At 43.3% G+C, this 21,488-nt stretch overlaps 2 protein-coding genes across 3 annotated transcripts; one reads left to right on the forward strand and one right to left on the reverse strand.

The window, feature by feature from the left end:
• Positions 1-1,076: 1,076 nt before the first annotated feature.
• On the reverse strand, positions 1,077-18,377 carry SLFN5 (schlafen family member 5). Of its 2 annotated transcripts, XM_012445537.2 has the most exons (5): positions 18,269-18,377; positions 8,695-9,746; positions 7,313-7,438; positions 3,690-4,410; positions 1,077-3,523 (listed from the first exon to the last, which is right to left on the reverse strand). In XM_012445537.2, the coding sequence occupies exons 2-5, from the start codon at positions 9,704-9,706 to the stop codon at positions 2,707-2,709; spliced, it is 2,676 nt and encodes an 891-aa protein (XP_012300960.2). In that variant the 5' UTR covers positions 9,707-9,746; positions 18,269-18,377; the 3' UTR covers positions 1,077-2,706. The 2 variants fall into 2 exon arrangements, with proteins under 2 accessions (XP_012300960.2, XP_064234542.1); XM_064378472.1 differs by lacking the exon at positions 18,269-18,377 and having other exon boundaries at positions 8,621-8,813.
• A 1,561-nt stretch (positions 18,378-19,938) lies between these two features.
• On the forward strand, positions 19,939-20,503 carry LOC105712427 (ATP synthase subunit d, mitochondrial-like). Its single transcript, XM_064378049.1, has one exon. The coding sequence runs from the start codon at positions 19,949-19,951 to the stop codon at positions 20,429-20,431; it is 483 nt and encodes a 160-aa protein (XP_064234119.1). The 5' UTR covers positions 19,939-19,948; the 3' UTR covers positions 20,432-20,503.
• The last annotated feature ends 985 nt before the right edge of the window (positions 20,504-21,488 follow it).

Raw genomic sequence — 21,488 nt, forward strand, 5'->3', positions numbered from 1 at the left:
GCAATCTTGGCTCACTATAATTTCTGCCTCCTGAGTTCAAGCAATTCTCATGCCTCAGCCTCCCAAGTAGCTGGTATTACAGGTGTGCACTACCACACCCAGCTAATTTTTGCACTTTTAGTAGAGACAGGGTTTCACCATGTTGGCCAGGCTGGTCTCAAACTCCTGACTTCAGGTGATCCACCTGCCTTGGCCTCCCAAAGTGCTGGGAGGCTCCCAAAGTGTGCCACGGTGCCTGACCTATGGTGAGTTGTCTTTTGTCCCCTGAGTTATATATCCTTTCAGGATGGATTCTTCATCTGGTTTATGCCATGTTTATTTTTTACATTTTTTCCCTGTTGTCTTTCTGCCTAATGGTCAGACCACTTATCTTTCTAATGCTTTATCAGGGTGGCAGGGTAGAGTCTTTCTTTTTACTTTAAGATGGCATAGAAGGGCTCTCTTTGACAACTTTCTTAGAGAAACAGACTTGTTTGGCTTCCTCTCCATTGTATAGCTGGAGGCCTTGGTAGTGTCTTCCATCTACTTTTCTGTAGCCTGATCTGATTTGGTATGAGATGAGGCCCTCACTGTTAACCTGGTTTCTACTCTTGATTGCTGCCTAGGAAATTCCATTAAATCCACTGAATTCCATGAAGGAGGCAAAGCATGCAGGAATAAGACACAGCCCCCTTTGTTGAATTCATGCGAAATTCTGGAAAATCCCTCCTGTATCTACAGAGAGTCCTTAGGGACAGTCAGGGGCTTCTATGCTATAGGGTCTACCTGGTGTTTCCCTGAGCTGCCTGCTCAATACCTCCGCCACCACCCTTCAAATTGGTCATATTAACAAGAATTCTAGTTTTCTTTTCTTTATGTGACATCTATTCATGACTACACTGGGCAGGTGAGATAGTAGCTATGACTTTATATAGAACTTTTAAATTCTGTTTTTTATTTTATTTATTTATTTTTTAGAGACAGGGGCTTGTTCTGTCACCCAGGCTGGAGTGTGCTGGTAGGATCACAGCTCACTGTAACCTCAGACTCCTGAGCTCAAGTGATCTTCTTGCCTCAGCCTTCTGAGTAGACCAGGTGTTCACCATCATGGCCCAGCTAAATTTATTTATTTATTTTTGAGAGACAGGGTCTCACTATGTTGCCGAAGCTGGTTTTGAACTCCTGGGCTCAAATAATCCTCCCACCTCGGCCTCCTAAAGTCCTGGAATTATAAGCATGAGCCACCATGCCCAACCTATTCTATTTTTTAAATTTTCATACATATCTGTTAGATGTTTGTAGTGTAAGGTTAAAACTCCATTCTTTGCTTCTCTGTTGCCTGTAAATTTTGGGCTATATTTTTACTAATTTTGCACATGCTTTTACATATTGGTAAAGGGAAAGTCTGTAATCTGGATTTATTCAGATCTTTATTCAGAATTACCACTTGTTATATTAATCATTTTATCTTAAATGTATCTCTACTTACTAGTGATTTTGCAGTATATTCCAAGTTAGTCATAAAAACATTTCACAATAGATTAATTTCATGCTTTCCTGTGAAATTGTCTTAAAGAGTAAAGTTCTTAATATTGTAAGTAGCTGCCAGAAATAAACCAATTCTAGCCTCAAGTTCATACTTCTTAAAATGAGAATTTTAAATTTCTTTATTCTTGGGAAATAGCAGGGTCTTGCTGTTTTTAGTAGAGAATTAACTCGTTGAATTGTTTAGTTTTTGTCTCTCAGAAAAGATGGATTTGTTGGCTTTAAATATTGAGAGAGTTTCTAGAGACCCACGGGGAATGAGAAATTTGCACTTTTGTAGCAATGGTTTTTGAAAGACTAGCCAAAATCCTGAAGACTTAGCAGAAGTAAGATATTAAACTGACTTTGTCATTTTGTTGATTATTAAATTAAATGAAAAAACAAAATGTAACCTTTGAGTCCAATACATTCATCCTCCTAGGCCCTCTATCATCTCAAAATCAATCAATAAAACACAGTGTGCCTCCCTGGGGGACTGTGGCAGTCTTCCCTTCATGTAGTAACCTGCGATGCTCCATAAGAATAAAAAAGCAGAGCTAAGGAGCAGATTCCAAATAACCAAAAGGCACACAAAAAGTATCTTAAAATATAGTGATCAAAAACCATCTAATGCCATTAAAAGAAAAAGCAGAAAATAATAAAGTAACATAATGTGGTCTTGCAAAAACCAGCCTGTGATCTTACATTTCAAAACATGTCTTGCCCGTTCCTGGCCCCTACAAGGCCAGATGAGCTACCCGCTCCATCCTTCACGTTCTGCTTGCACGTCCCATTCAAGCTTTTTTGCACACGGCCATGTGACATCTGAGTCTGCCTGGCACACTCAGATCTTTTCATGACAAGTTCTTCCCTCCCTGAGCACTTCCCTGACCACCCAAAATAACCACCCCTCCATCTGCCTACACGCATACACACACACACACACACACACACATCTCTGAGTCTCAGGGTCCTCTAATTACTGATAGTCCTTATTACTATGGGAAACCCCATGTCTATCTGTGTACTTGTCAGTGGTCTGTCTCTGCCCTAAAGGAGAAATCTTACATTGATTCGTCCTCAATCCCCAGCACCTAGAAGAGTATGTGACTTAATAAGTGAGTGTGTGCTTACATGTTTGGATCAAATGATTTGATTAGAGATGAGAATCACTTACTTATTTCTTAGGCTGGGGTTCTCCTATCATATAGAAGCCTTCAGAATGTACAGATGTCTTTTTGCCCTAGAAGCCAAACAGAGCAGAAGATTGTAGACCCCAGCCGGTTGGGCTACTCCTGGATTGATTCCAAACACGATGTTTCTTTCCAGGCCTGAAAATCGACGGATATTGTCCAACACAATGTGATTGGCCAGAACATCTGACGCGTCCCCAATCTGTAGTAATGGATCAGATTCCTCATTGAGCTGAGACATTTTTCTCTTCCTCATTGCTGTTAGAAGCTTGTCTTTATATTTTTCCACTTCACCTGCTTTGCTGAAAAGCACAGCAATATCCTTGGCAGAATAACCATTCCTCAAGAGAAAACGGCATTTCTCTGCTACATAAATCAGTATCTCCTCCAGGTTCAAGTCTTCAATAATCTCTAAGTTGCCTGGGACACCTTCAGCCCATTTAGGTTCATGGTGCATCACCAGGGCCCCAGGGGGGAGGTTAGGTGGAGGATTTTCTCTGACTTCCTGCATTACATGTTGTAGGTAATTGGCTATTGGATCTGCATTGCGGACCACTCTGGTGATCTCTTCTCTTGGAAACTGGTCTGAGGGAGGTGGGAGGCCACTGCAACTCAAGTGATTGGTCTGAAAGTAGTCCAGAAAGATCCAGAGAATTCCTGAGCCATCCCTTGCTGTCTGAGTGATGAACTTTGCCTTGGCATACCAGTCCCCATCTTCAGTGCGGAAATTCTGAGCTTCATCAATGACAATATGCTGGATGTGTTCAAAGCCGTTTTTCATGAAGGTTTTCCGGGTCACTGCCTGACAGATCTTTTTCGTGCTGCAACTGTAAGAAACACAATCAGGTTTTCCCTGATAAAACAAACAAAGCCAAGTCTACTCTTAAACTCCTCTGGGCATGGTAAATACATATGAATTTTAGCAAGTAAACCAAAAGCCACACCAGCCACAGTCACTCAAGAAAAGAAGGTGAACACAGACAGGCAACATACCTCACCAACTTCCTCAGGGGCTGGTTTTCACAGATGTAGAGAATGTTATCTGGTTCACAGTGAAACACATTCTTGATCTTCTCCATGATCCTAAGTGCCAAGATAGTCTTCCCTGATCCAGGTAAGCCATGAACAAACAACTCTCGGGCCTTGTGAAGGTTCTTTGAAAGCAATTGATACTGTTTATCTGTCAGTAGGTTCAAAACCTCAGAGCCCAGCTCTTCACTTAAGAAGGATTTGAACCCAAGCAAGACTATCACGAGGGACTGTAACAGGGCTTCCATGTGCCAGGGGGTCATGAAGTTATAGGATTCAGGGTAAATTTGTAAATATGAACTGTAAACGCCCTGTGAGCTTCTATTAGAATTCAGCACACAGACCAAGGGAGTGATACATAATCTCCCAGTGTAGCCACCTATGTTCACCAGCCTCTGCTTCAAAGAATAGGCAACTATCATAGAATAGCCCTTGCACCCTGCATCCCACTCGCTGAAGATGGTATAGAGAATAGGGGTGTTGTTCTGGGAAATTAGAAGAGCATCACAGATGACCCCCTGCTTCTCTTTCAGACCTAAGTCCACAGCCCAACTTCGAGAAAAAATCAATATTCCTTGAGAAAAAGGGCGCATTTCTGTATTTATTAAGTCTCTGAGTCCTTTATGTTGTGAGAAGAGCTCTTTGTAGAGGCTTTCTGGAGTGTACACCACTCTGTCTGAAAATACTAGACAGGGAAAGAATTGGAATAAATTAGAAAATACTCAGACAAACTAGTAATCATCGTTATACGTAGAAGATTCAATCAACATTGGGACCCTACCATGTATCTACAATAGGTTATACATTAGTAATAAAAAGATAAACAATTCTTATTTTTATGGAGCGCTTATTAGCTGGTATAAACAGAGACAACAATAATTACGGTACAAGGTGGTCAATACAACCAGAGAGAAGGGCACAAAGTATTATGTGAATACCAAGGAAAGGTACAGTTTAGGAAAGAAGAAAACGTGAAAGTCTTTATGAAGAAGGAAACACCTGAGCTGATTCTTGTTTTTGTTGTTGTTGTTTTTGTTTTTATGAGACAATTTTGCTCTGTTGCGCAGGCAGGAGAACAGTGGAGCAATCTCAGCTCACTGCAACCTCCGTCTTCTGGGTTCAAGTGATTCTCCTGCCTTAGCCTTTCGAGTATCTGGGACTACAGGCGTGCGCCACCACACCCGGCTAATTTTTGTATTATTTGTAGAGATGGGGTTTCACCATGTTGGCCAGACTGGTCTCAAACTCCTGGGCTCAAGTGATTTACCTGCCTCAGCCTATCAAAGTGCTGGGATTACAGGCGTGAGCCACCATGTCCGGCCTATTCTTTAACTTTTGTAGAGATGGGGGTGGGGGCGGGGTGTTGGTGGTAGTCTCACTATGTTGCCCAGGCTGGTCTCAAACTCCTGGCCTCAAGTGATTCTCTCTCTTCAGCCTCCCAAAGTGCTGGGATTACAGGCGTGAGCCACCACACTCAACTCTGAGCTGTTTTTAAAGGATGACTTGGAATTAGTGAGTTGAAGAGGAGAATAGAGAGATGGTCAAAAAAGGACACATGAGTAACACTCGGGGACAAGAAACAGCAAGGAAGCCGAGCATGGCGGCTCACACCTGCAATCCCAGCACTCTGGGAGGCTGAGGCGGGCAGATCACTTAAGCCCAGGAGTTTAAGATCAGCCTGGCCAACATGGTGAAATCCCATCTCTACACATAACACAAAAAGTAGCCGGGCATGGTGGTGTGTGCCTGTAATCCCAGCTACTCGGGGGGCTGAGGCACGAGAATTGCTTGAACCCGGGAGGCTGAGGTTGCAGTGAGCTGAGGTCACACCACTGCACTCCAGCCTGGGGAACAGAGCAAGACCCTGTCTCAAAAAAAAAAAAAGCGAAGTCCATTCAGGTCACTCCAAGCAGTTTGTGTTGCTGACAACCAAAGTGAGAGGCAAAGCATGGAAACAAGGATGGAGAGGAAGGCATGAGAGTGCCATCCTGACACCTGGCAAGATTACGTACTATATGGTTTCACTTACACGACATTCTGTAAAGCACAGCTGTAGGTACAGGCAACAGATCAATGGATGCCAGAGGTTAGGGATTTGGGGAGAGTTTGACTAAAAAGGGACAGCATGAAGGAGACTTTTTTGATGTTGTTATTGTTAGATGGGGTCTTGCTCTGTCACCTAAGCTGGAGTACAATGGTACAATCATAGCTCACTGCAGCCTCTACTTCCTGAGCTCAGGTGATTCTCTCACCTCAGCTTTCTAGGTAGCTGGGACTATAAGTGCACGCCATCATATCCAGCTAATTTTTAAATTTTTTTTGTAGAGACAGGGTTTCAGCATGTTGCCCAGGCTGGTCTTAAACTCCTGGGCACAAGTGATCCTCCCACCTCAGTCTCTTAGAGTGCTGAGATTGCAGGTGTGAGCCACCTCACCCGGCCATCTTTTTTCTTTTTGGTAGGACAGAATGATTCTAAGCTTCTTCCAGAAAAGAAATGACATAATACCATGTTGATGAAAGTGTATTTGGGTATATGTTTTGGATTACAATCTGGCAATATCCATCTAAATTTACAAGCAATTATTACTACTTGGAATTTATCCTTAAAGAACACCTCAGGTAGGAGGTGTAGGAAGATGTATATTGTAGCATTGTTTTAAAAGGAAAAAATTAGACATCATCTAAAAGTCCATTAAAAAAATGACTGGGCTGGATGTGGTGGCTCACGCCCGTAATTCCAACACTTTGGGAGGCTGAGGCAGGTGTATCACTTGATGTCAGCAGTTCAAGACCAGCTTGGCCAACATGGCGAAACCCCATCTCTACTAAAAATACAAAAAATTAGCTGGGCGTGGTGGGTGCACCTCTAATCCCAGGTACCCAGGAGGCTAAGGCAGGAGAATCACTTGAACCTGGGAGGCAGAGGTTGCAATGAGCCAAGGTTACACCATTGCACTCCAGCCTGGGCAACAAGAGCGAAACTCCATCTCAAAAAAAAAAAAAAGACTGGTGGCTGGGAGTGGTGGCTTATGCCTGTAACCCCAGCACTTTGGGAAGCTCAGGTGGAAGGATTGCTTGAATCCGGGAGTTTGAAACCAACCTGGGCAACACAGGAAGACTCTGTTTCTACAAAAGTTAACAAATTAGCTGGGTATAGTAGAGTGCTGCTCCTTTGTAGATGAGTCTTGCTATGTTGCCCAGGCTTGTCTCAAACTACTGGACTTTAGCAGTTCCACACCTCGCCCTCCCAAAGTGCTGGAATTATACGTATGAGCACTGTGCCCAGTCTTTTCACTTTCTTTAACGTATATTTTGAGGAACAGTTCTTAATTTTAATGTAGTGAAATTTATCAGTCTTTTTCTTTAAGTTTGATCCTTTTGTGTCTGGTTTAGGAAATCCTTTCCTACCCCAATGGCATAATTATTTATATACATTTTCTACTAAAAGTTTTAAAGGTTTGGTTCTCATATTTAAGTCCTTAAACCTCTGGAAGTGATCTTGTATGTATATAATATAAAGTAGGAGTCCATTTTTTATATGAATGAACAATCAGCATATTCCAAAGCAAGCAGAGATGGCTAATTACCTGGAAAGTAGCGTTTCTGCTGCTCTTTCAGACATTCCAAATTCTTATGAATGCACACGGTGTTGCTAAGAGGTGTGGCAGATGACAAACTCAGCGCAAGGACCATCTCAGGACACCTGGAAAGATCTTAGGAAACAAGAACCAAGCATTCAATATGCAAAACGGCAGACTCCAACTTATAGCTGAGCGGTGCTGCGAAATCGTTCACCTGGTCTTACAGCTCAAACCACAGCCCACAGGTACTTGCCTTTACATCTCAGTTCAGCTCAGGAAAGCCTACTGAGGTTTTTGAAGGAAAAAAATAACCTAGCATGAAGCAGCACTTTTAAATTTTATTATGTCAAAACAAAACTATTTTTATTTTTATTTATTTTTTTGAGACAGTCTCACTCTGTTGCCCAGGCTGGAGTGCAGTGGCATGATCTCAGCTCACTGCAACCTCCGTCTCTTGGGTTCAAACGATTCTCCTAAGTAGCTGGGATTACAGGCATGCATCAACACACTCAGCTAATTTTTTGTATTTTAGGTAGAGAAAGAGTTTCACCATGTTGGCCAGGCTGGTCTTGAACTCCTGACCTCAGGCAGGTCTCTGCCTCCCAAAGTGCTGGGATTACAGGCGTGAGCCACCATGCCCAGCCTATTTTTATATTTTTAGAATGCTATTTTTTTAAGAAATATGACGAGAAGATGCAAAGGCCAATGGATAGAGATATCTGAGCAAATTCTGAAGGAGACTTTTTCTGGACTGCTGAAGAAGTTACCATTAGTTTTCTCTTGTTTAATTTTATCACAGGCTTTCCTTTTCCAGGGTGGATACATGTCACCAACTGTCTTCTTTGGCTTATCACGTACTGGCTCCCCAAAGGAAAAGTGGGAAAGGAGAGGGAAAGCCATGATTTGGTCATGTTTTGGTTCAAAAAATGGAAGTGGGCAGTGAGAAAGGGAGACTATTTAAGAAGGGAAATTCAGAGGAAAATGACAGTAAGTTAAAGGGGACACATCTGTATATGTGAAAAAAAGAAATTTCCTGAATACTTAAATGCAAGCTCATAATTGAAAAATAAGAGAAGAGGCTTGAATATGAACATAAGAAAAGATGTGAAAATTGAAATAACTAGGTCAAACAGCTTCCTGCCCCAGCCTCTAATGGGGCTACTAGCCAGGGCATCTGTTGAATAAAGGCTATTTAAGACAGTAAAAGAAAGGAAGGGGCAATAATCCACAAACTGCATCTACAGGAATTAATAAGTCAGATATTTGCAACTCAGAGACTGAATCTCTTTCCCCAGATTCCAAGGAATACCATACCTCTCTTTCCTCTCTGCCCCGCCCTGCCCTGCTGCCAGCAAACATTACAACCATGGTTGATCTTGCTCCCTGACCTGGGTCGGCTTTCATCATCCAAGCAGTCCATTCTCTTGTGAGCAATTGTCTCACACGGTTGTCTTTCACCTGCCAGGAACTAGGCACTTTGGCAAACACTGCACAGCAGAATCGCTCCACCTTGATTGCACAGACATATCCACGGAGGGCCCCCTCATCATGTACTTCAAGAAAGTTAACGACATATTGTATCTCAGGCCTCTGTGCGCAGAAATGATGGACAGGTAGCTTCTTAATACAGCTATCGATAGAAGTCCTCAAGCTGGTAAGGTCTATTTTCTCTTTTTCACATCCAATCACTTGACAAGTTGCATCATGCACACCAAAAAATACATATCCTCCTTCAGTATTTGCAAATGCAGAAACACACTTCGGAAGTCTGTCTTTAACACAGTGTGACACGTCTGTTGAGAACATCACAAATTCAACATGTGCAGACTCAGGAAAGCTGAGTTTTTCCAGGTACTGAAGCCGCTTTCTATCAAATAAAGCAGCAGCTGAGGCATTTATGTTACCTTCATGTTGTAAACTACCCTGAGCTGCCTGTGGACTTAATGAATTGGAAACATTAATATTCGTACGAGTCTGAGTCCTCCTTTTGAGGAATGCCAGAGCTTCCTGAGAATCCATGATATCAGTGGATGTTCTCTGTCTGTGGTACAAATTGGAGCATAAGGTAGCAAGTGGCATGCCAGCCTCTGTGTTCCATGATTTCACAAACATCAAAAAGTAGTTTTCCTTCTGCATTGCATCTAAATAGCTTCTGAAAATTGGAGGCACATCCAATCCTACTCCATGACTCTCATAATTGTAGCCTTTGTTCTCAATCTCAGCCTTGATTACGCCCCCACCAGAATTCAGCAGAGCACACACTGCTTGCAGGATGATTTCATTCTGTTTCTCCCGCAGGCGAGGGTCCATCTCCTGCCTCTGCCGAGTCCCAAGGGTGACTTTTCCTGCATCTACAACACATTCAGGAAAGTTTGTATCCGAATCAATCCTAAGACGCATCTTCTCAGGACTTGGCCTATTCCTATCCTGAAATGTTCTCCTGGAAAACAGAAAGATGGAACCGTTAGAACAGGACCTAAATACCCATTAACGGTAGACTGGATAAAGAAAATATGGTACATATACACCATGGAATACTATGCAGCCATAAAGAAGAATGAAATTCTGTCTTTTGCGGGAACATGGATGGACCTGAAGGCCATGATCCTAAGCAAACTGACACAGGAAGAGAAAAACAAATGCTGGATGTTCTCACTTATAAGTGGGAGCTAAACAACGAGTACATATGTACACGAAGAAGGGAACAACAGACATGGGGGGCCTACTTGAGGGTGGAGGTTGGGAGGAAGGTAAGGATCGAAAAACTACCTATTGAATACTAAGCTTATTACTTGAGTGAGGAAATACTTTGTACCCCAAACCCCTGCAACACACAATTTACCTATAAAACTGGCACATGTACCCCTGAAACTAAAATTAAGGTTAAAATAATATTAATAAATAAAAAGAATTGGAATTTTTTTTAGAAAAGAAGAACTTAAATTAGTGATAACATAGCCTGCTTGATAACTTCCAGTTTCAGTTTTGAGTTATAATACATCAACAAATAATACTAGGTCAGCATCCTCAATGAGAGGACTAATTAATCCTCAATTAATCTGAGCCAGATACAGAGAGTTATTTAATCATGAGAAGATTATCATGGTTAAATTATCATGGTTCCCCTTCCTCTGGTAGGGGCAGGAGAGAAGCAGGATTCTGAGTGTTTTTGATGAACAGTAACGTGAGAGGAAGAGAGTAACAGAAACTCACAAGAGGTTGGCTTGCAGGCTGAAAAGTGTTATGTGTTCTTAGTCAATATTAATGTCTGTGCAGGCTGGGCACAGTGGCTCACGCCTGTAATCCCAACACTTTAGGAGGCTGAGGTGGGAGGATCACCTGAGGTCAGGACTTCAAGACCAGCCTGGCAACATGGTAAAACCCTGTCTCTACCAAAAATACAAAAATTAGCAGGGTATGGTGGTGTGCATCTATAGTCCCAGCTACTCAGGAGATTGAGGTAGGAGAATCACTTGAATCTCGGAGGCAGAGCTTGCAGTGAGCCAAGATTGTGCCACTGCACTCCAGCCTGGGTGACAGAGGAAGACTCCACCTCAAAAAAAAAAAAAAAAAAAATAGTGACATCTATGCTGCATGAGAAACCATGAGGTCAAGCGGGGAGTGAGCCTAGAGCCAGTTTGGCAGAAGCATCATCTAGTTTTGCAGTGACAGCAAATGCCTTAAAACAAGAGAAATAAGCCTTTGAAACGGGTCAAGAGCAAGGCTATGGTAAATAATGGGGTTTTAATGGTTTCCATGAAGTTAAAGTCCCAAGGGCTTGCCCAGATCTCTCTTGCACAAATAGACAAAATGGCTTTCTATAGTTGGGGTGCTTTGGGAAGGAGGCTGTTGAAGAACTTATTTCAGGTTCCAGGAGGTCTTTATGTTTGGACTTTCAAAGGAGAGAATCCCTCATTGAAGACCTAGTCAATCCATAAAGAGGTGCTTCAATTTCAGAAAACTTTTTGTCTGCAATATACTAGGTCAACCTAGAAATCCTCTCATCTGCCATTTTGTGAGGGATTGACAATGACTTTGGATGATCTTTAGTCTATCAGGAGAAAACACTTATCCCTCCTTAGACAGGTTTACCCCAAACAATGAATTGTGTTTTGATAAAACTGTAATTTAGCTTTAAAAATGTTATGTCCCTTTTCTGCTTAGGCTGAGAGCAAGTAAATGGAATCCTTTTAACAGGCTTCCTTGTTCTCTGAACAAAGTAGCAGATCATTTTTATATTGTATCAGAACTGAATCACAAGGGAAATTTATATCCTTTAACTCTTGGTTGAGCACCTGGACAAAAACAGGGTCTTCACTGAGTCTCTGGAGCATGACTGTCCAGTTATACCATTGTCCTCCCCAAGACAAAGGCAGAAAAGTATTGACTGTCGTTGTCTAGAGGCGCACTGAAAAAGGCAGAGAAAATTTCTGCTACGGTAAAACACGTGACTTCAGATAGAATTGATGAAAGGTGGTGTGAGAATTAGGTACTACTGGGGAAAAAAATACAATTTTCTTGATGGTTCTAAAGTCTTAAACAAATCAGTATCTTCATCCACTTGGTTTCTTTGCTGGCAGGGCAGGAGTGTTACAAGGGGATATGAAAGGACATTTGGATATAAGACCTTCAACTATAGGTTTGAGCCCTTCCTTTGCTTCTGACTTCAATGGATATTGGGGAAGTCTGGGTAATGGTTTCACAGGATCTGTCTGAATTTAGTAAGTTCTGCTTATTATTTTGCTGCTCCAATTATTCGTCCTACGTAAGTGGAATTTTTAGCCCCTTAGACTGTCAGGTTTGATGTCAAAATATTTATTTCGAGTATGCATCACATATAATAGAGAAAGCAAAGGTATTTTCAGAGCAGGTGCAACTTGATTATGTATAGAGAAGTCTCTGGAACATCAATAAATATTACAATTCCATTTGCAAATTAAGTCTCTGTTAAATTTGTAGTCATGGTATCAAAGAGCAGGAAGGAAAGTTTTTTCAGTCAGGGCCCAAGGGTTACAGTTAAGGGCTGGGAGATGGCATAAATATGTGGGTTATGTGTGGGTTATTTGAAATACCTACCACCTGTGTGATCTGTTCACTCAGAAGAAGAGATTGAACAAAAGGGACAAGGTTTAACACAGAAAGAGTAGCACCACGTTTACCAGAAATTGATGAGGTTGACCACCTGTACTTATAGTTAAATCACCTTGAGTGTTTAGAGAAAGGCAGAGTTTTGGGTAGTTTCTCCTTCCTCTGAGCACCCTCACTGATTTGAACTGATGGATTTTTATTTGTCTTGGTTCTGTTTACAAGATTTGTTAAGTGTCCTTGTCAACACGTGGTTGACTGGGAAGTGGGCCACAAGTTTATTTTGAATCCTGTCTGATTTTGGTTCTAAAGCCCTTTCAAAATGTTCTGCCAGGTGTTACCATTCAGATAAAGCGGCTGTTTTCCATTCTAATTTCTGTTTTAGAATGAAGTCTCCAATTTCATGTTTAACTCCATCAACAAAATGAGATGAAAGGCTGCTTTTTACCACCTTCTTTTACTGATGTGTTGGAGGGTACTTTCTAATCTACCCTGAAAAAGTCTGTTAGTTTTGTTTTTTTGTTTGCATGGTCCAGTGGATTTTTATTAGAAATGTTTTGGGTATGACTTTTAGGAGACTTTGTCTTACTTTTTGGACATTTTTTTTTTTAACTTTCAGATTTACTGTGGAAAGAGGGATACTGTGGGTCCCTTTCTGAGTCTGTCCAATCAGCTTTTTCCCACCAGGATTTAGCACCTGAGTTTCTGACCAACATATGTACAAGTTGATAGATGTTAGGTAACCCTGGGTCATATATACCCAGAAGAATTCTAAATTCTTTTATGATTTTTTGCTGGTCTTGTCTAGGTTTAGGGAAACCTTTAAGTATAAGTCTTAATTCAGCTCAGATCCAAGGTTTAAATTCTACAGATGCCCACATACGAGGTTTAATGAGAGGAATGGATATTCAGAGGCAACTGGAATTTTGGAGTTTTAGGAGAGTTATTAAGCAAAGGGAAGGGGTCTGAACAAGGGGAAGAGAAGTGAGTTCACTGAAGTACAGGAGAGAGATGATTGAAAGTAATGGCAAAAACCACAATTACTCTTGCACCAACCTAATAGAAGGATAAGGGGGAAAAGAGAGAGAACTGGATACCGGGAGGCAACTGGAGGACAAGAAAAAGAAGCATTTACTAAGGAAATGAGTCCAGTTTGTTGTTGCTTACATCTATCAAGTTTCCCATTGGTTTTGGGCAAAGAATCTTTTAATGAAGCAATTTTTGATCAGAATTTCATGTGGAGGCCTCTGCCTACCAATAAAAAACTGCAGCCCCATTGATCCTGAGAAGTCTTATTCCTGCTTTTCTAAGGTCCATGTCAAATGAACAATTTTGCTCAAGCCAAATGTTCCCCAGAGTAGCCACTAAAGGCCCCAATCATCCTTGGAGTCATGCCATTAGGAAGGTAGGCATGAGTTAGTGTTGGACAAATAAGAAGCAGTTTTTCTAGATGAGGAGGGTGTTGAGACTTGGAAGACCCCATAAGAGCTGTTGACTGTCAGTAGGAGTATAATTCTCATGCATTTTCTGTCTCAGGTCCCCAATCTTACAGTTGGCCACCTCCTAACACAGACTAGACAATCTGTGTCCCCCCAGTAGGCAGAAAAGCAGACAGTACTCCCTGTGGACCAAAATGAAGCTCTCAGGACAAAAACTTAAGAAGGAAAAAGAACCTGAGCTGGTTTTATAGGTGACCCACAAAGAAGTTTGTCCACATGGACATGAGTTCAGGGAGAACCACAAACTCGCTGGACTGTGAGTGAGCTTGAATAGGCTTGTAGGACCTATGCCTGTGTCCAACCTTGTCATCCTCCTTCTTAGGACAAACCACTTTTAAACAGCACAACACAAACACACACAAAAGAGAACAAAAAGGGGTGAAAGAGAATGGCCTGATTCCACCCAGGGTGCAAAATATATGGGAACCAATAACAAAACCCAGGTTTCAAATGAGGATAAATAGCTGAGGAACTCAACACAAAGAGACATTCAGAGCCAGTGCTGACTTATCACATCAGTGCAAACTCGACAAGCCACTCACTGCCAGGTGTAAAGTGCCTCTGTAGCAGCCATACCTGTGTGAAAATGGAAGTCCACACAATGGGCAATGCAGATGGTATCTCAGTGGAACCGCCAAGGAAATTTGCACCTGGCCTAGACGCACAATAAATTTTTTAAAAATGATATATTGGAGCTGGGGGCAGTGGCTCATGCCTGTAATCCCAGCACTTTGGAAGGCCAAGGCAGGTGGATCACAAGGTCAGGAGTTCAAGACTAGCCTGGCCAAGATGGTGAAACCCCATCTCTACTAAAAATACAAAACTTAGCTGGGCGTGGTGGCAGACGCCTGTAATCCCAGCTACTCAGGAAGCTGAGGCAGAGAATTGCTTGAACCTGGGAGGCGGAGGTTGCAGTGAGCCGAGATCACGTCACTGCACTCCAGCCTGGGTGACAGAGCAAGACTCTGTCTCAAAAAAAAAAAAAAAAAAGATATATTAGGCTTTAAGAACTTCTCCTTTTTGAAAGACACAGTTAAGAGAATGAAAATATAAGCCCCAGCCTGTTGGACGAGGGGGCAATAGGAGGAACAAGAGCCTCAGGATGGTGCTAATGGGTACTGGGCTTAATACCTAGATGGTGGGATGATCTATGCAGCAAATCACCATGGCAACACGCTTACCTAGGTAACAAATCTGCATGTCTGGCCCAAGAACCCCTGAACTTAAAATAAAAGTTGAAGAAAAATATATGACTGGAAGAAAGTGTCTGCAAATTACATAACTGATAAAGAACTTGCATGTAGATTATACATAGAACACTCAAAAAGTAATGATAAAGAAACAAACAACCCAATTTAAAAATGAATAAAATATTTGAACCGACAATTTACCAAAGAAGACACATAGATAGCAAATAAGCACATTGAATTATGCTCAATACCATTAGTCATTAGGGAAATGCCTATTAAAACCTCAGAGAGATACCACTATGCATCTATTAGAATGGCTAAAATGACTACCATACCAGTTGTTGGTGAAGATGTGAAGGAATAGGCACCCTCATACACTCCTGGTAGCTACATAAAGGGATACAACCATTTTGGAAAAGAATTTGGCAGTTTCTTAAGAGGTTCTGCATACGCTTACCATATGACCCAGCCATTCCACACCAAAGTATTTACCCAAGAAGAAAAAAAAGCATATGTCCATACAAAGATTTGTACATGAATGTTCATAACACTTTTATTTGTAAAAGCCATAAGCTGGAAATAATCCAAATGCCCATCAGCAGATGAATGAAGAAGCCAGTATTGATTATTCATATAATGGAAGACTACTCAACAATCATAAAAAGGAAAGAATCTGAACACAATGACGCTGAGTGACAGAAGCCAGACATAAAAGAGTGTATATCGTATGATTCCATTTGCCATGACAATAATACTGGAAATGATTTCTATTTTCTGATAGTATAAAGTAGTCCTCCCTTATCCTTGGTTTGGTTTTCCATGCTTTCAGTTACCACAGTCAACTCTGGTCCAAAAATATTAAATGAGAAATTCCAGAAATAAACAATTCATAACTTTCAAATTTCACTCTGAGTAGCCTGATGAAATCTCATGCTGTCCACTCCCTTCCACCTGAGACAAGAGTCCTCCCACCTGGGACGTGCTCCCACCTGGGACATGAATCATCCCTTTGTCTGGTATACTCACCCCATCTATGCTACTAGCCCTTAGTCACTTAGTAGCCTTCTTACTTATCATATTGACTCTAATACTGCTTCCCTTATTTCATTCAATGGCCCCAAATCTCCAGAGTAGTGATGCTGGCAGATCAGATATGCCAAAGAAAAGCCTTTATTTAAGTGAAACAGTGATCGTATTGAAAAAAACATAGTAGCTATAGGGTTTGGTACTACCCATGGTTTCAGGCATCTGGTTTCAGACATCTACTTAGAGTCTTGCAACATATCCCGAGGTTAAAGGGGGACTGCTGTAAACATCTGTGAATTTTCATAATCTGACCAGGAGTGGATTACAGCATTTTCCTCTTGTTCCTCTTACATGGAAATAATAAAACTGCTCATTTTCTCAAACAAAAGAGTTTAAGCCTTGTGACTTTTGTTTTGGATGCGGCGGGGGGTTGGGGGCGGGGGGTGAAATTCAAGTGATTCTCCTGCCTCAGGCTCTGAGTAGCTGGAATTACAGGCATGTGCCATCACACCCAGATAATTTTTGTATTTTTTGTAGAGATGGGGTTTCACCATGTTGGCCAGGCTGGTCTTGAACTCCTGATCTCAAGCAATCTGCCTGCCTCAAGTGATCTGCCCACTGCAGCCTCCCAAAGTGCTGGAATTACATAATGCTTAAGCCACCACGCCCAACCTTTTGTGACATTTAAATGAACACTTCTGATACAGGATGTTGTCACGCTGAACTGCTTCTCTGTTTATCCTGCCACAGGAACTCTCATCTCCCATCAGACAGATTAAGAATCAGTTTCTTTTTCCCCACGAAGGCAGGCACAGTCTCCACCCCGTTCTCACAGGGCAAGGCTAGACAAACTTTAGCACTGCCCTCGTCTTCTCCTTGAGGCTTGGCTCTGAAACACCGCCCCACCAACCCCTATTGGTAGGGGACAGGGAGGAACTATTGAAAAGTTCCCCCCATTCTCCCTCAAGCCACCCCTCCTGCCTGCACTAGTGCTAAAGGATGCCCTTCTGGTGCAACCGAGCCCCTTGAGATTTCAGCACCCCAACATTTTACTGATGAAACCATGAAAATTCTGATGAGGCCTTTCCTTGTTTGCATATGTTAAATACCCATTTGTGCCCAATATTCCTTGTTGTAGTAATGTAATTATAAACTGTTTCTTTGTCAAGCAGGAGGATATAGCCTCAGAGTCATGAAAAAATTTTGCAGAAGGAACGAATGCCTCTAAGACCATAGTGACCAGCTGCTGACGCCCACAAGTCTGGTGGTTCAAGGTGTCATCTGAGATGAAGAAACACAGACTTTCCCCCCAGGTTCCCTGAAACTCTCCCTACCTTACTTCCTCGTCTCATAAACACTCCCTGCTACTTATTTTTGTAAGGGTGGATTTGAGAGATCTTGCCCTCTTGCCTTCTCACTTTGGCCAAATGGAATAAACCTTCCCCTGTCTCCAAGCACCTGTGTGTCAGTGTTTGGCATCAACAGCACATTCGGTTCGTGAGCCTGAATTTGGGCTTCTACGACTCTGGCTCCTGGGACTCGGGCAAAAGGGAAAGGGAATCACACCACAGTCTCAGCCACTACGGACAGAACCCACAGGGGCTCTAGTTAGCTGCTGCATGGGGGATACAGGGCTTCGTGGGCCACCCTAGTAGCCTGCCCCTGTTGTTACAGTTTGAAGACTGACGTTCCAAGCCAGGGGCTTCTAGGCAAGCCTCTGGGACGCAGCCTCTTGTAATAGATTGGACATTTGCCCTATTTGTCCCCAGGCCACAACCCATTCAGCTTCACCCTCGGGAGCCTAAGTCCCCGATTTCGTCGTTTTCCCTTAAGTCCTTCGTGCTCCTGAACCGTGGGAAATGCTGCCAGGCTTGGTTTGAGAAGATTTAGGTTATGCTGGTCGGCGCCTCTCCCTCCTGCCCAGCTCGCCCCGCGTTCCGAGCCTCCCAGCTCCCGGGTCCTCCGCCGCTAGCGTCGTTAGAGGTGCTCCTGAGTCAACAAACTAAGTCTCCCCAGCGGGAAAGAGGCTCTCCCGGCAGCGTCCAGACCTGGGGAGCTGCAGTCGCCACACCTTGCCTTCGCCACAGCCCCACAGGAGAACCCGCGCAGACCTGGGGAGGTTTGGGGAAGACCTGCGCAGAGCAGCGCGGGGGACTCAGTACCTGCCGGCTTCTCCTCTGCAGCGCGTCTCCCTCCAGGAGCAGGAAACGGAGCCTCCCAAGTCCAGAGCAGAGAACTTGACACCGCAGGTCCGGGGCTTACATCAGCTGAGCTCCGTGACACCTCCCGGGGCGGGGTTCCGCGCAGGAGACAGACAGAGGGACAGCCCAATCTCATCGTTGTGTGGAGCGCGACGCCCACTCCTGCAAAGACAACAGGCTTGGTCAACTGTGGGTGGACTGGGGAGGACTGAGGAGGGGAAGCACTTCTTTGTTGCTTCTCTGTGTTTGCAATTTTTTTTTTTTTTTTTTAGATGTTCAGTTCTGATTTCACCCGGGGAAGGAGACCTGGGTGTCCACCCCCAGGTCCTCCGGAACCTCCCCGGCCCCGCTCGGAGTCTTCCTGGGACCCTCAGGCTCGCAGAGCCCTCCGCAGGTTTCTCCCCCGACGCCTCCAAATCCTTCGATTCTGCTCCAGCTCTGTGCTGGAAGAGGGGCAAGGGGTATGGTGAGACGTGTTGGTAGATGGGGCACTGGGAGGAAGGGGAAAGCAGAAAATTAAGGCTCTGTTTTCGGCTTCCCCTACCCCCTCCGAGTAGGGATCCCGCATCTCAGGGAGACAAGGATGGTGGCCAGTTACCAGAAAATCAAGGCAGATGGAAGCGTCTGGAAAACACCACCTATGGTCATCTCTGGAGTCTGGGGTCATGGGATAACTTTTTGATTTTTCAGTGTATTGTCAAATAAGTAAAGTATGTGGAAAGTACAAAATGATAGTAAATTGAACACCCGTGTATTCACCAGACAGCTTAAGCAATAACATTAGCAATATTTGTGTACCCAGCTGGTCTCATTCCTTCATTCCACTTGTCACCTACTCGCCTGATAACCAGTACAGTTTTATGAATTTGAAGTTTCTAATTTCCATGCAACTGTTTATACTTTTATTATATGTGTATATGTCCCTCATCAATACATGATACTGTTTCAACACATTTATATGCATTTAAGCTGCATGTAAATGGCATCATGTTGGCCAGGTACGGTCACTCATGCCTATAATTCCAGCACTTTGGGAGGCTGAGAGAAAGGATGGCTTGAGGCCCAGAGTTTGAGACCAGCCTGGGCAAAATAGCAAGATCCTATCTCTACAAAAAATGTGTTTGTTTGGTTTGAGACTCAGTCTTGCTCTGTCACCCAGGCTGCAGCGCAACGGCATGATCTTGACTTGCTGCAACCTCTGCCTCCTGGGTTCAAGTGATTCTCCTGCCTCAGCCTCCCAAGTAACTGGGACTACAGGCACACACCACCACACCTGGCAATTTTTGTATTTTTAGTAGAGATGGGTTACACCATATTGGCCAAGATGGTCTCGAACTCCTGACCTCGTGATCCGCCTGCCTCAGCCTCCCAAAGAGCTGGGATTACAGACATGAGCCATCACCCCCAGCCAAAATATTTGTTTTAAGTTAGCTGGGTGTGGTGGCGCATGCCTGTAAAGTCCCAGCTACTCAGGAGACTGAAGCAGGAAGATGGCTTAAGCCCAGGAGTTGAAGGATGCTGTGAGCTACGGTTGTGCACTGCACCACTGCATGGGCAATAGAGTGAGACCCTGTCTCTTAAAAAAGAAAAAAGAAGGCTGCCGTGGACGGTAGGCAGCCGGGGTAGGTGAAGGATCCCAAGATGGCTGGGCGAAAACTTGCTCTAAAAACCGTTGACTGGATAGCTTTTTGGGAGATCATACCCCAAAACCAAAAGGCCATTGCTAATTCCCTGAAATCCTGGAATGAGATCCTCACCTCCAGGTTGGCTGCTTTACCTGAGAATCCACCATCTATTGACTGGGCTTACTGCAAGGCCAATGTGGCCAAGGCAGGCTTGGTGGATGACTTTGAGAAGAAGTTTAATGCCCCGAAGGTTCCTATACCAGAGGATCCATATACTGCCCTGGTGGATGCTGAAGAAAAAGATGTGAAGTCTTGTGCTGAGTGGGTGTCTCTCTCAAAGGCCAGGGTTGTAGAATATGAGAAACAGATGGAGAAGTATAAGAACTCAATTCCATTTGAACAGATGACCATTGAGGACTTGAACAAAGCTTTCCCAGAAACTAAATTGTACAAGCAAAAGTATCCCTATTGGCCTCACCAACCAATTGAGAATTTATAAAATTGAGTCCAGGAGGAGACTCTGGCCCTTATATTACACATTCTGGACATTAAAAATAAAAGTAATTATAAAAAAAAAGAAAAGTATCATATTGCATGTGTTTTGTAGAACTTGCTCCCACACTTTAACATTTTGCTGTAAAGATTTGTTCGTGTATTTAGATCATTGCTTTTCACTGCTTTATGAGCTGGATTCTTTCTGCTCTTCTTTCCATCCGTACCCATTGGTCTCCAAAGCATCCACGCCTCATCAAAAGTTCCTGCAGGAAACCTCAGCTCCACTGGCTCCCAGGTCATAATTGTTCCAGCACTACTTCTGAATTTCTGGTTCCAGCCCTCCTCTCCCACATTCTTAAGTTTCTAGAGGGTCAGGGTCATGAGAAAGGAAAAATGCCAAATGCCTTTGGTAAAATATTGCTCTTCTAGCTGTTTGCATGTTTGTTTGTGTGGAGTGGGAGGAACGTGAGGGCAGATGTGACTTATTCCGAGTATTAATTCAAGTTTAAAAGTAAAATCTTTAGGTTTGCCTTGTCCAGTAAAAAAATGCCAAGAGCCATAACTGCTCATTCTCTCTCTTCTTTCTCTCTCTCTGTCTTGTCTCACACACACACACACAGTTAATGCAATGTTTACAGTGTTTTTGCTTCAACAAACTAAATAGAAGAGAGGTGGTAGGTTAAAGGGACATGTTACCTTATTAGGGGCACACAGTTGCTCACAGAAAGAATCGCTATAGTAGCATAAGGAAAATCACTGTCTAGGCCAGCCCTGTGTCAGTGACCTCTGTCACTGCCCCCAGTCTGCACAGTGAGGCTGGAGGCTGCATGCTGTGGTCTGCAGATCCCTCACTACAGAAAACCCGCTTCAGCATTCTCCACAAGAGTCACAGGGAGGTTGATTATGGTGCTCAATGCTCAATGGCATTGTGGTTGGCCAAGTTTTTTTTTTTTTTTTTTACAAAAACTTGTACTGGGGACTGAGAATTATAGCAGTGAGACATCTTAGCATAGAGTCTTATGTGTGTTTCCACAGACTTTCTTTCAAATCCAAGCCACTTG

Source organism: Aotus nancymaae, unplaced genomic scaffold, assembly GCF_030222135.1.
Source record: "Aotus nancymaae isolate 86718 unplaced genomic scaffold, 86718_ANA_hifiasm-v0.15.2.pri h1tg000018l, whole genome shotgun sequence".
In the NCBI taxonomy this organism is placed as follows: domain Eukaryota; kingdom Metazoa; phylum Chordata; class Mammalia; order Primates; family Aotidae; genus Aotus; species Aotus nancymaae.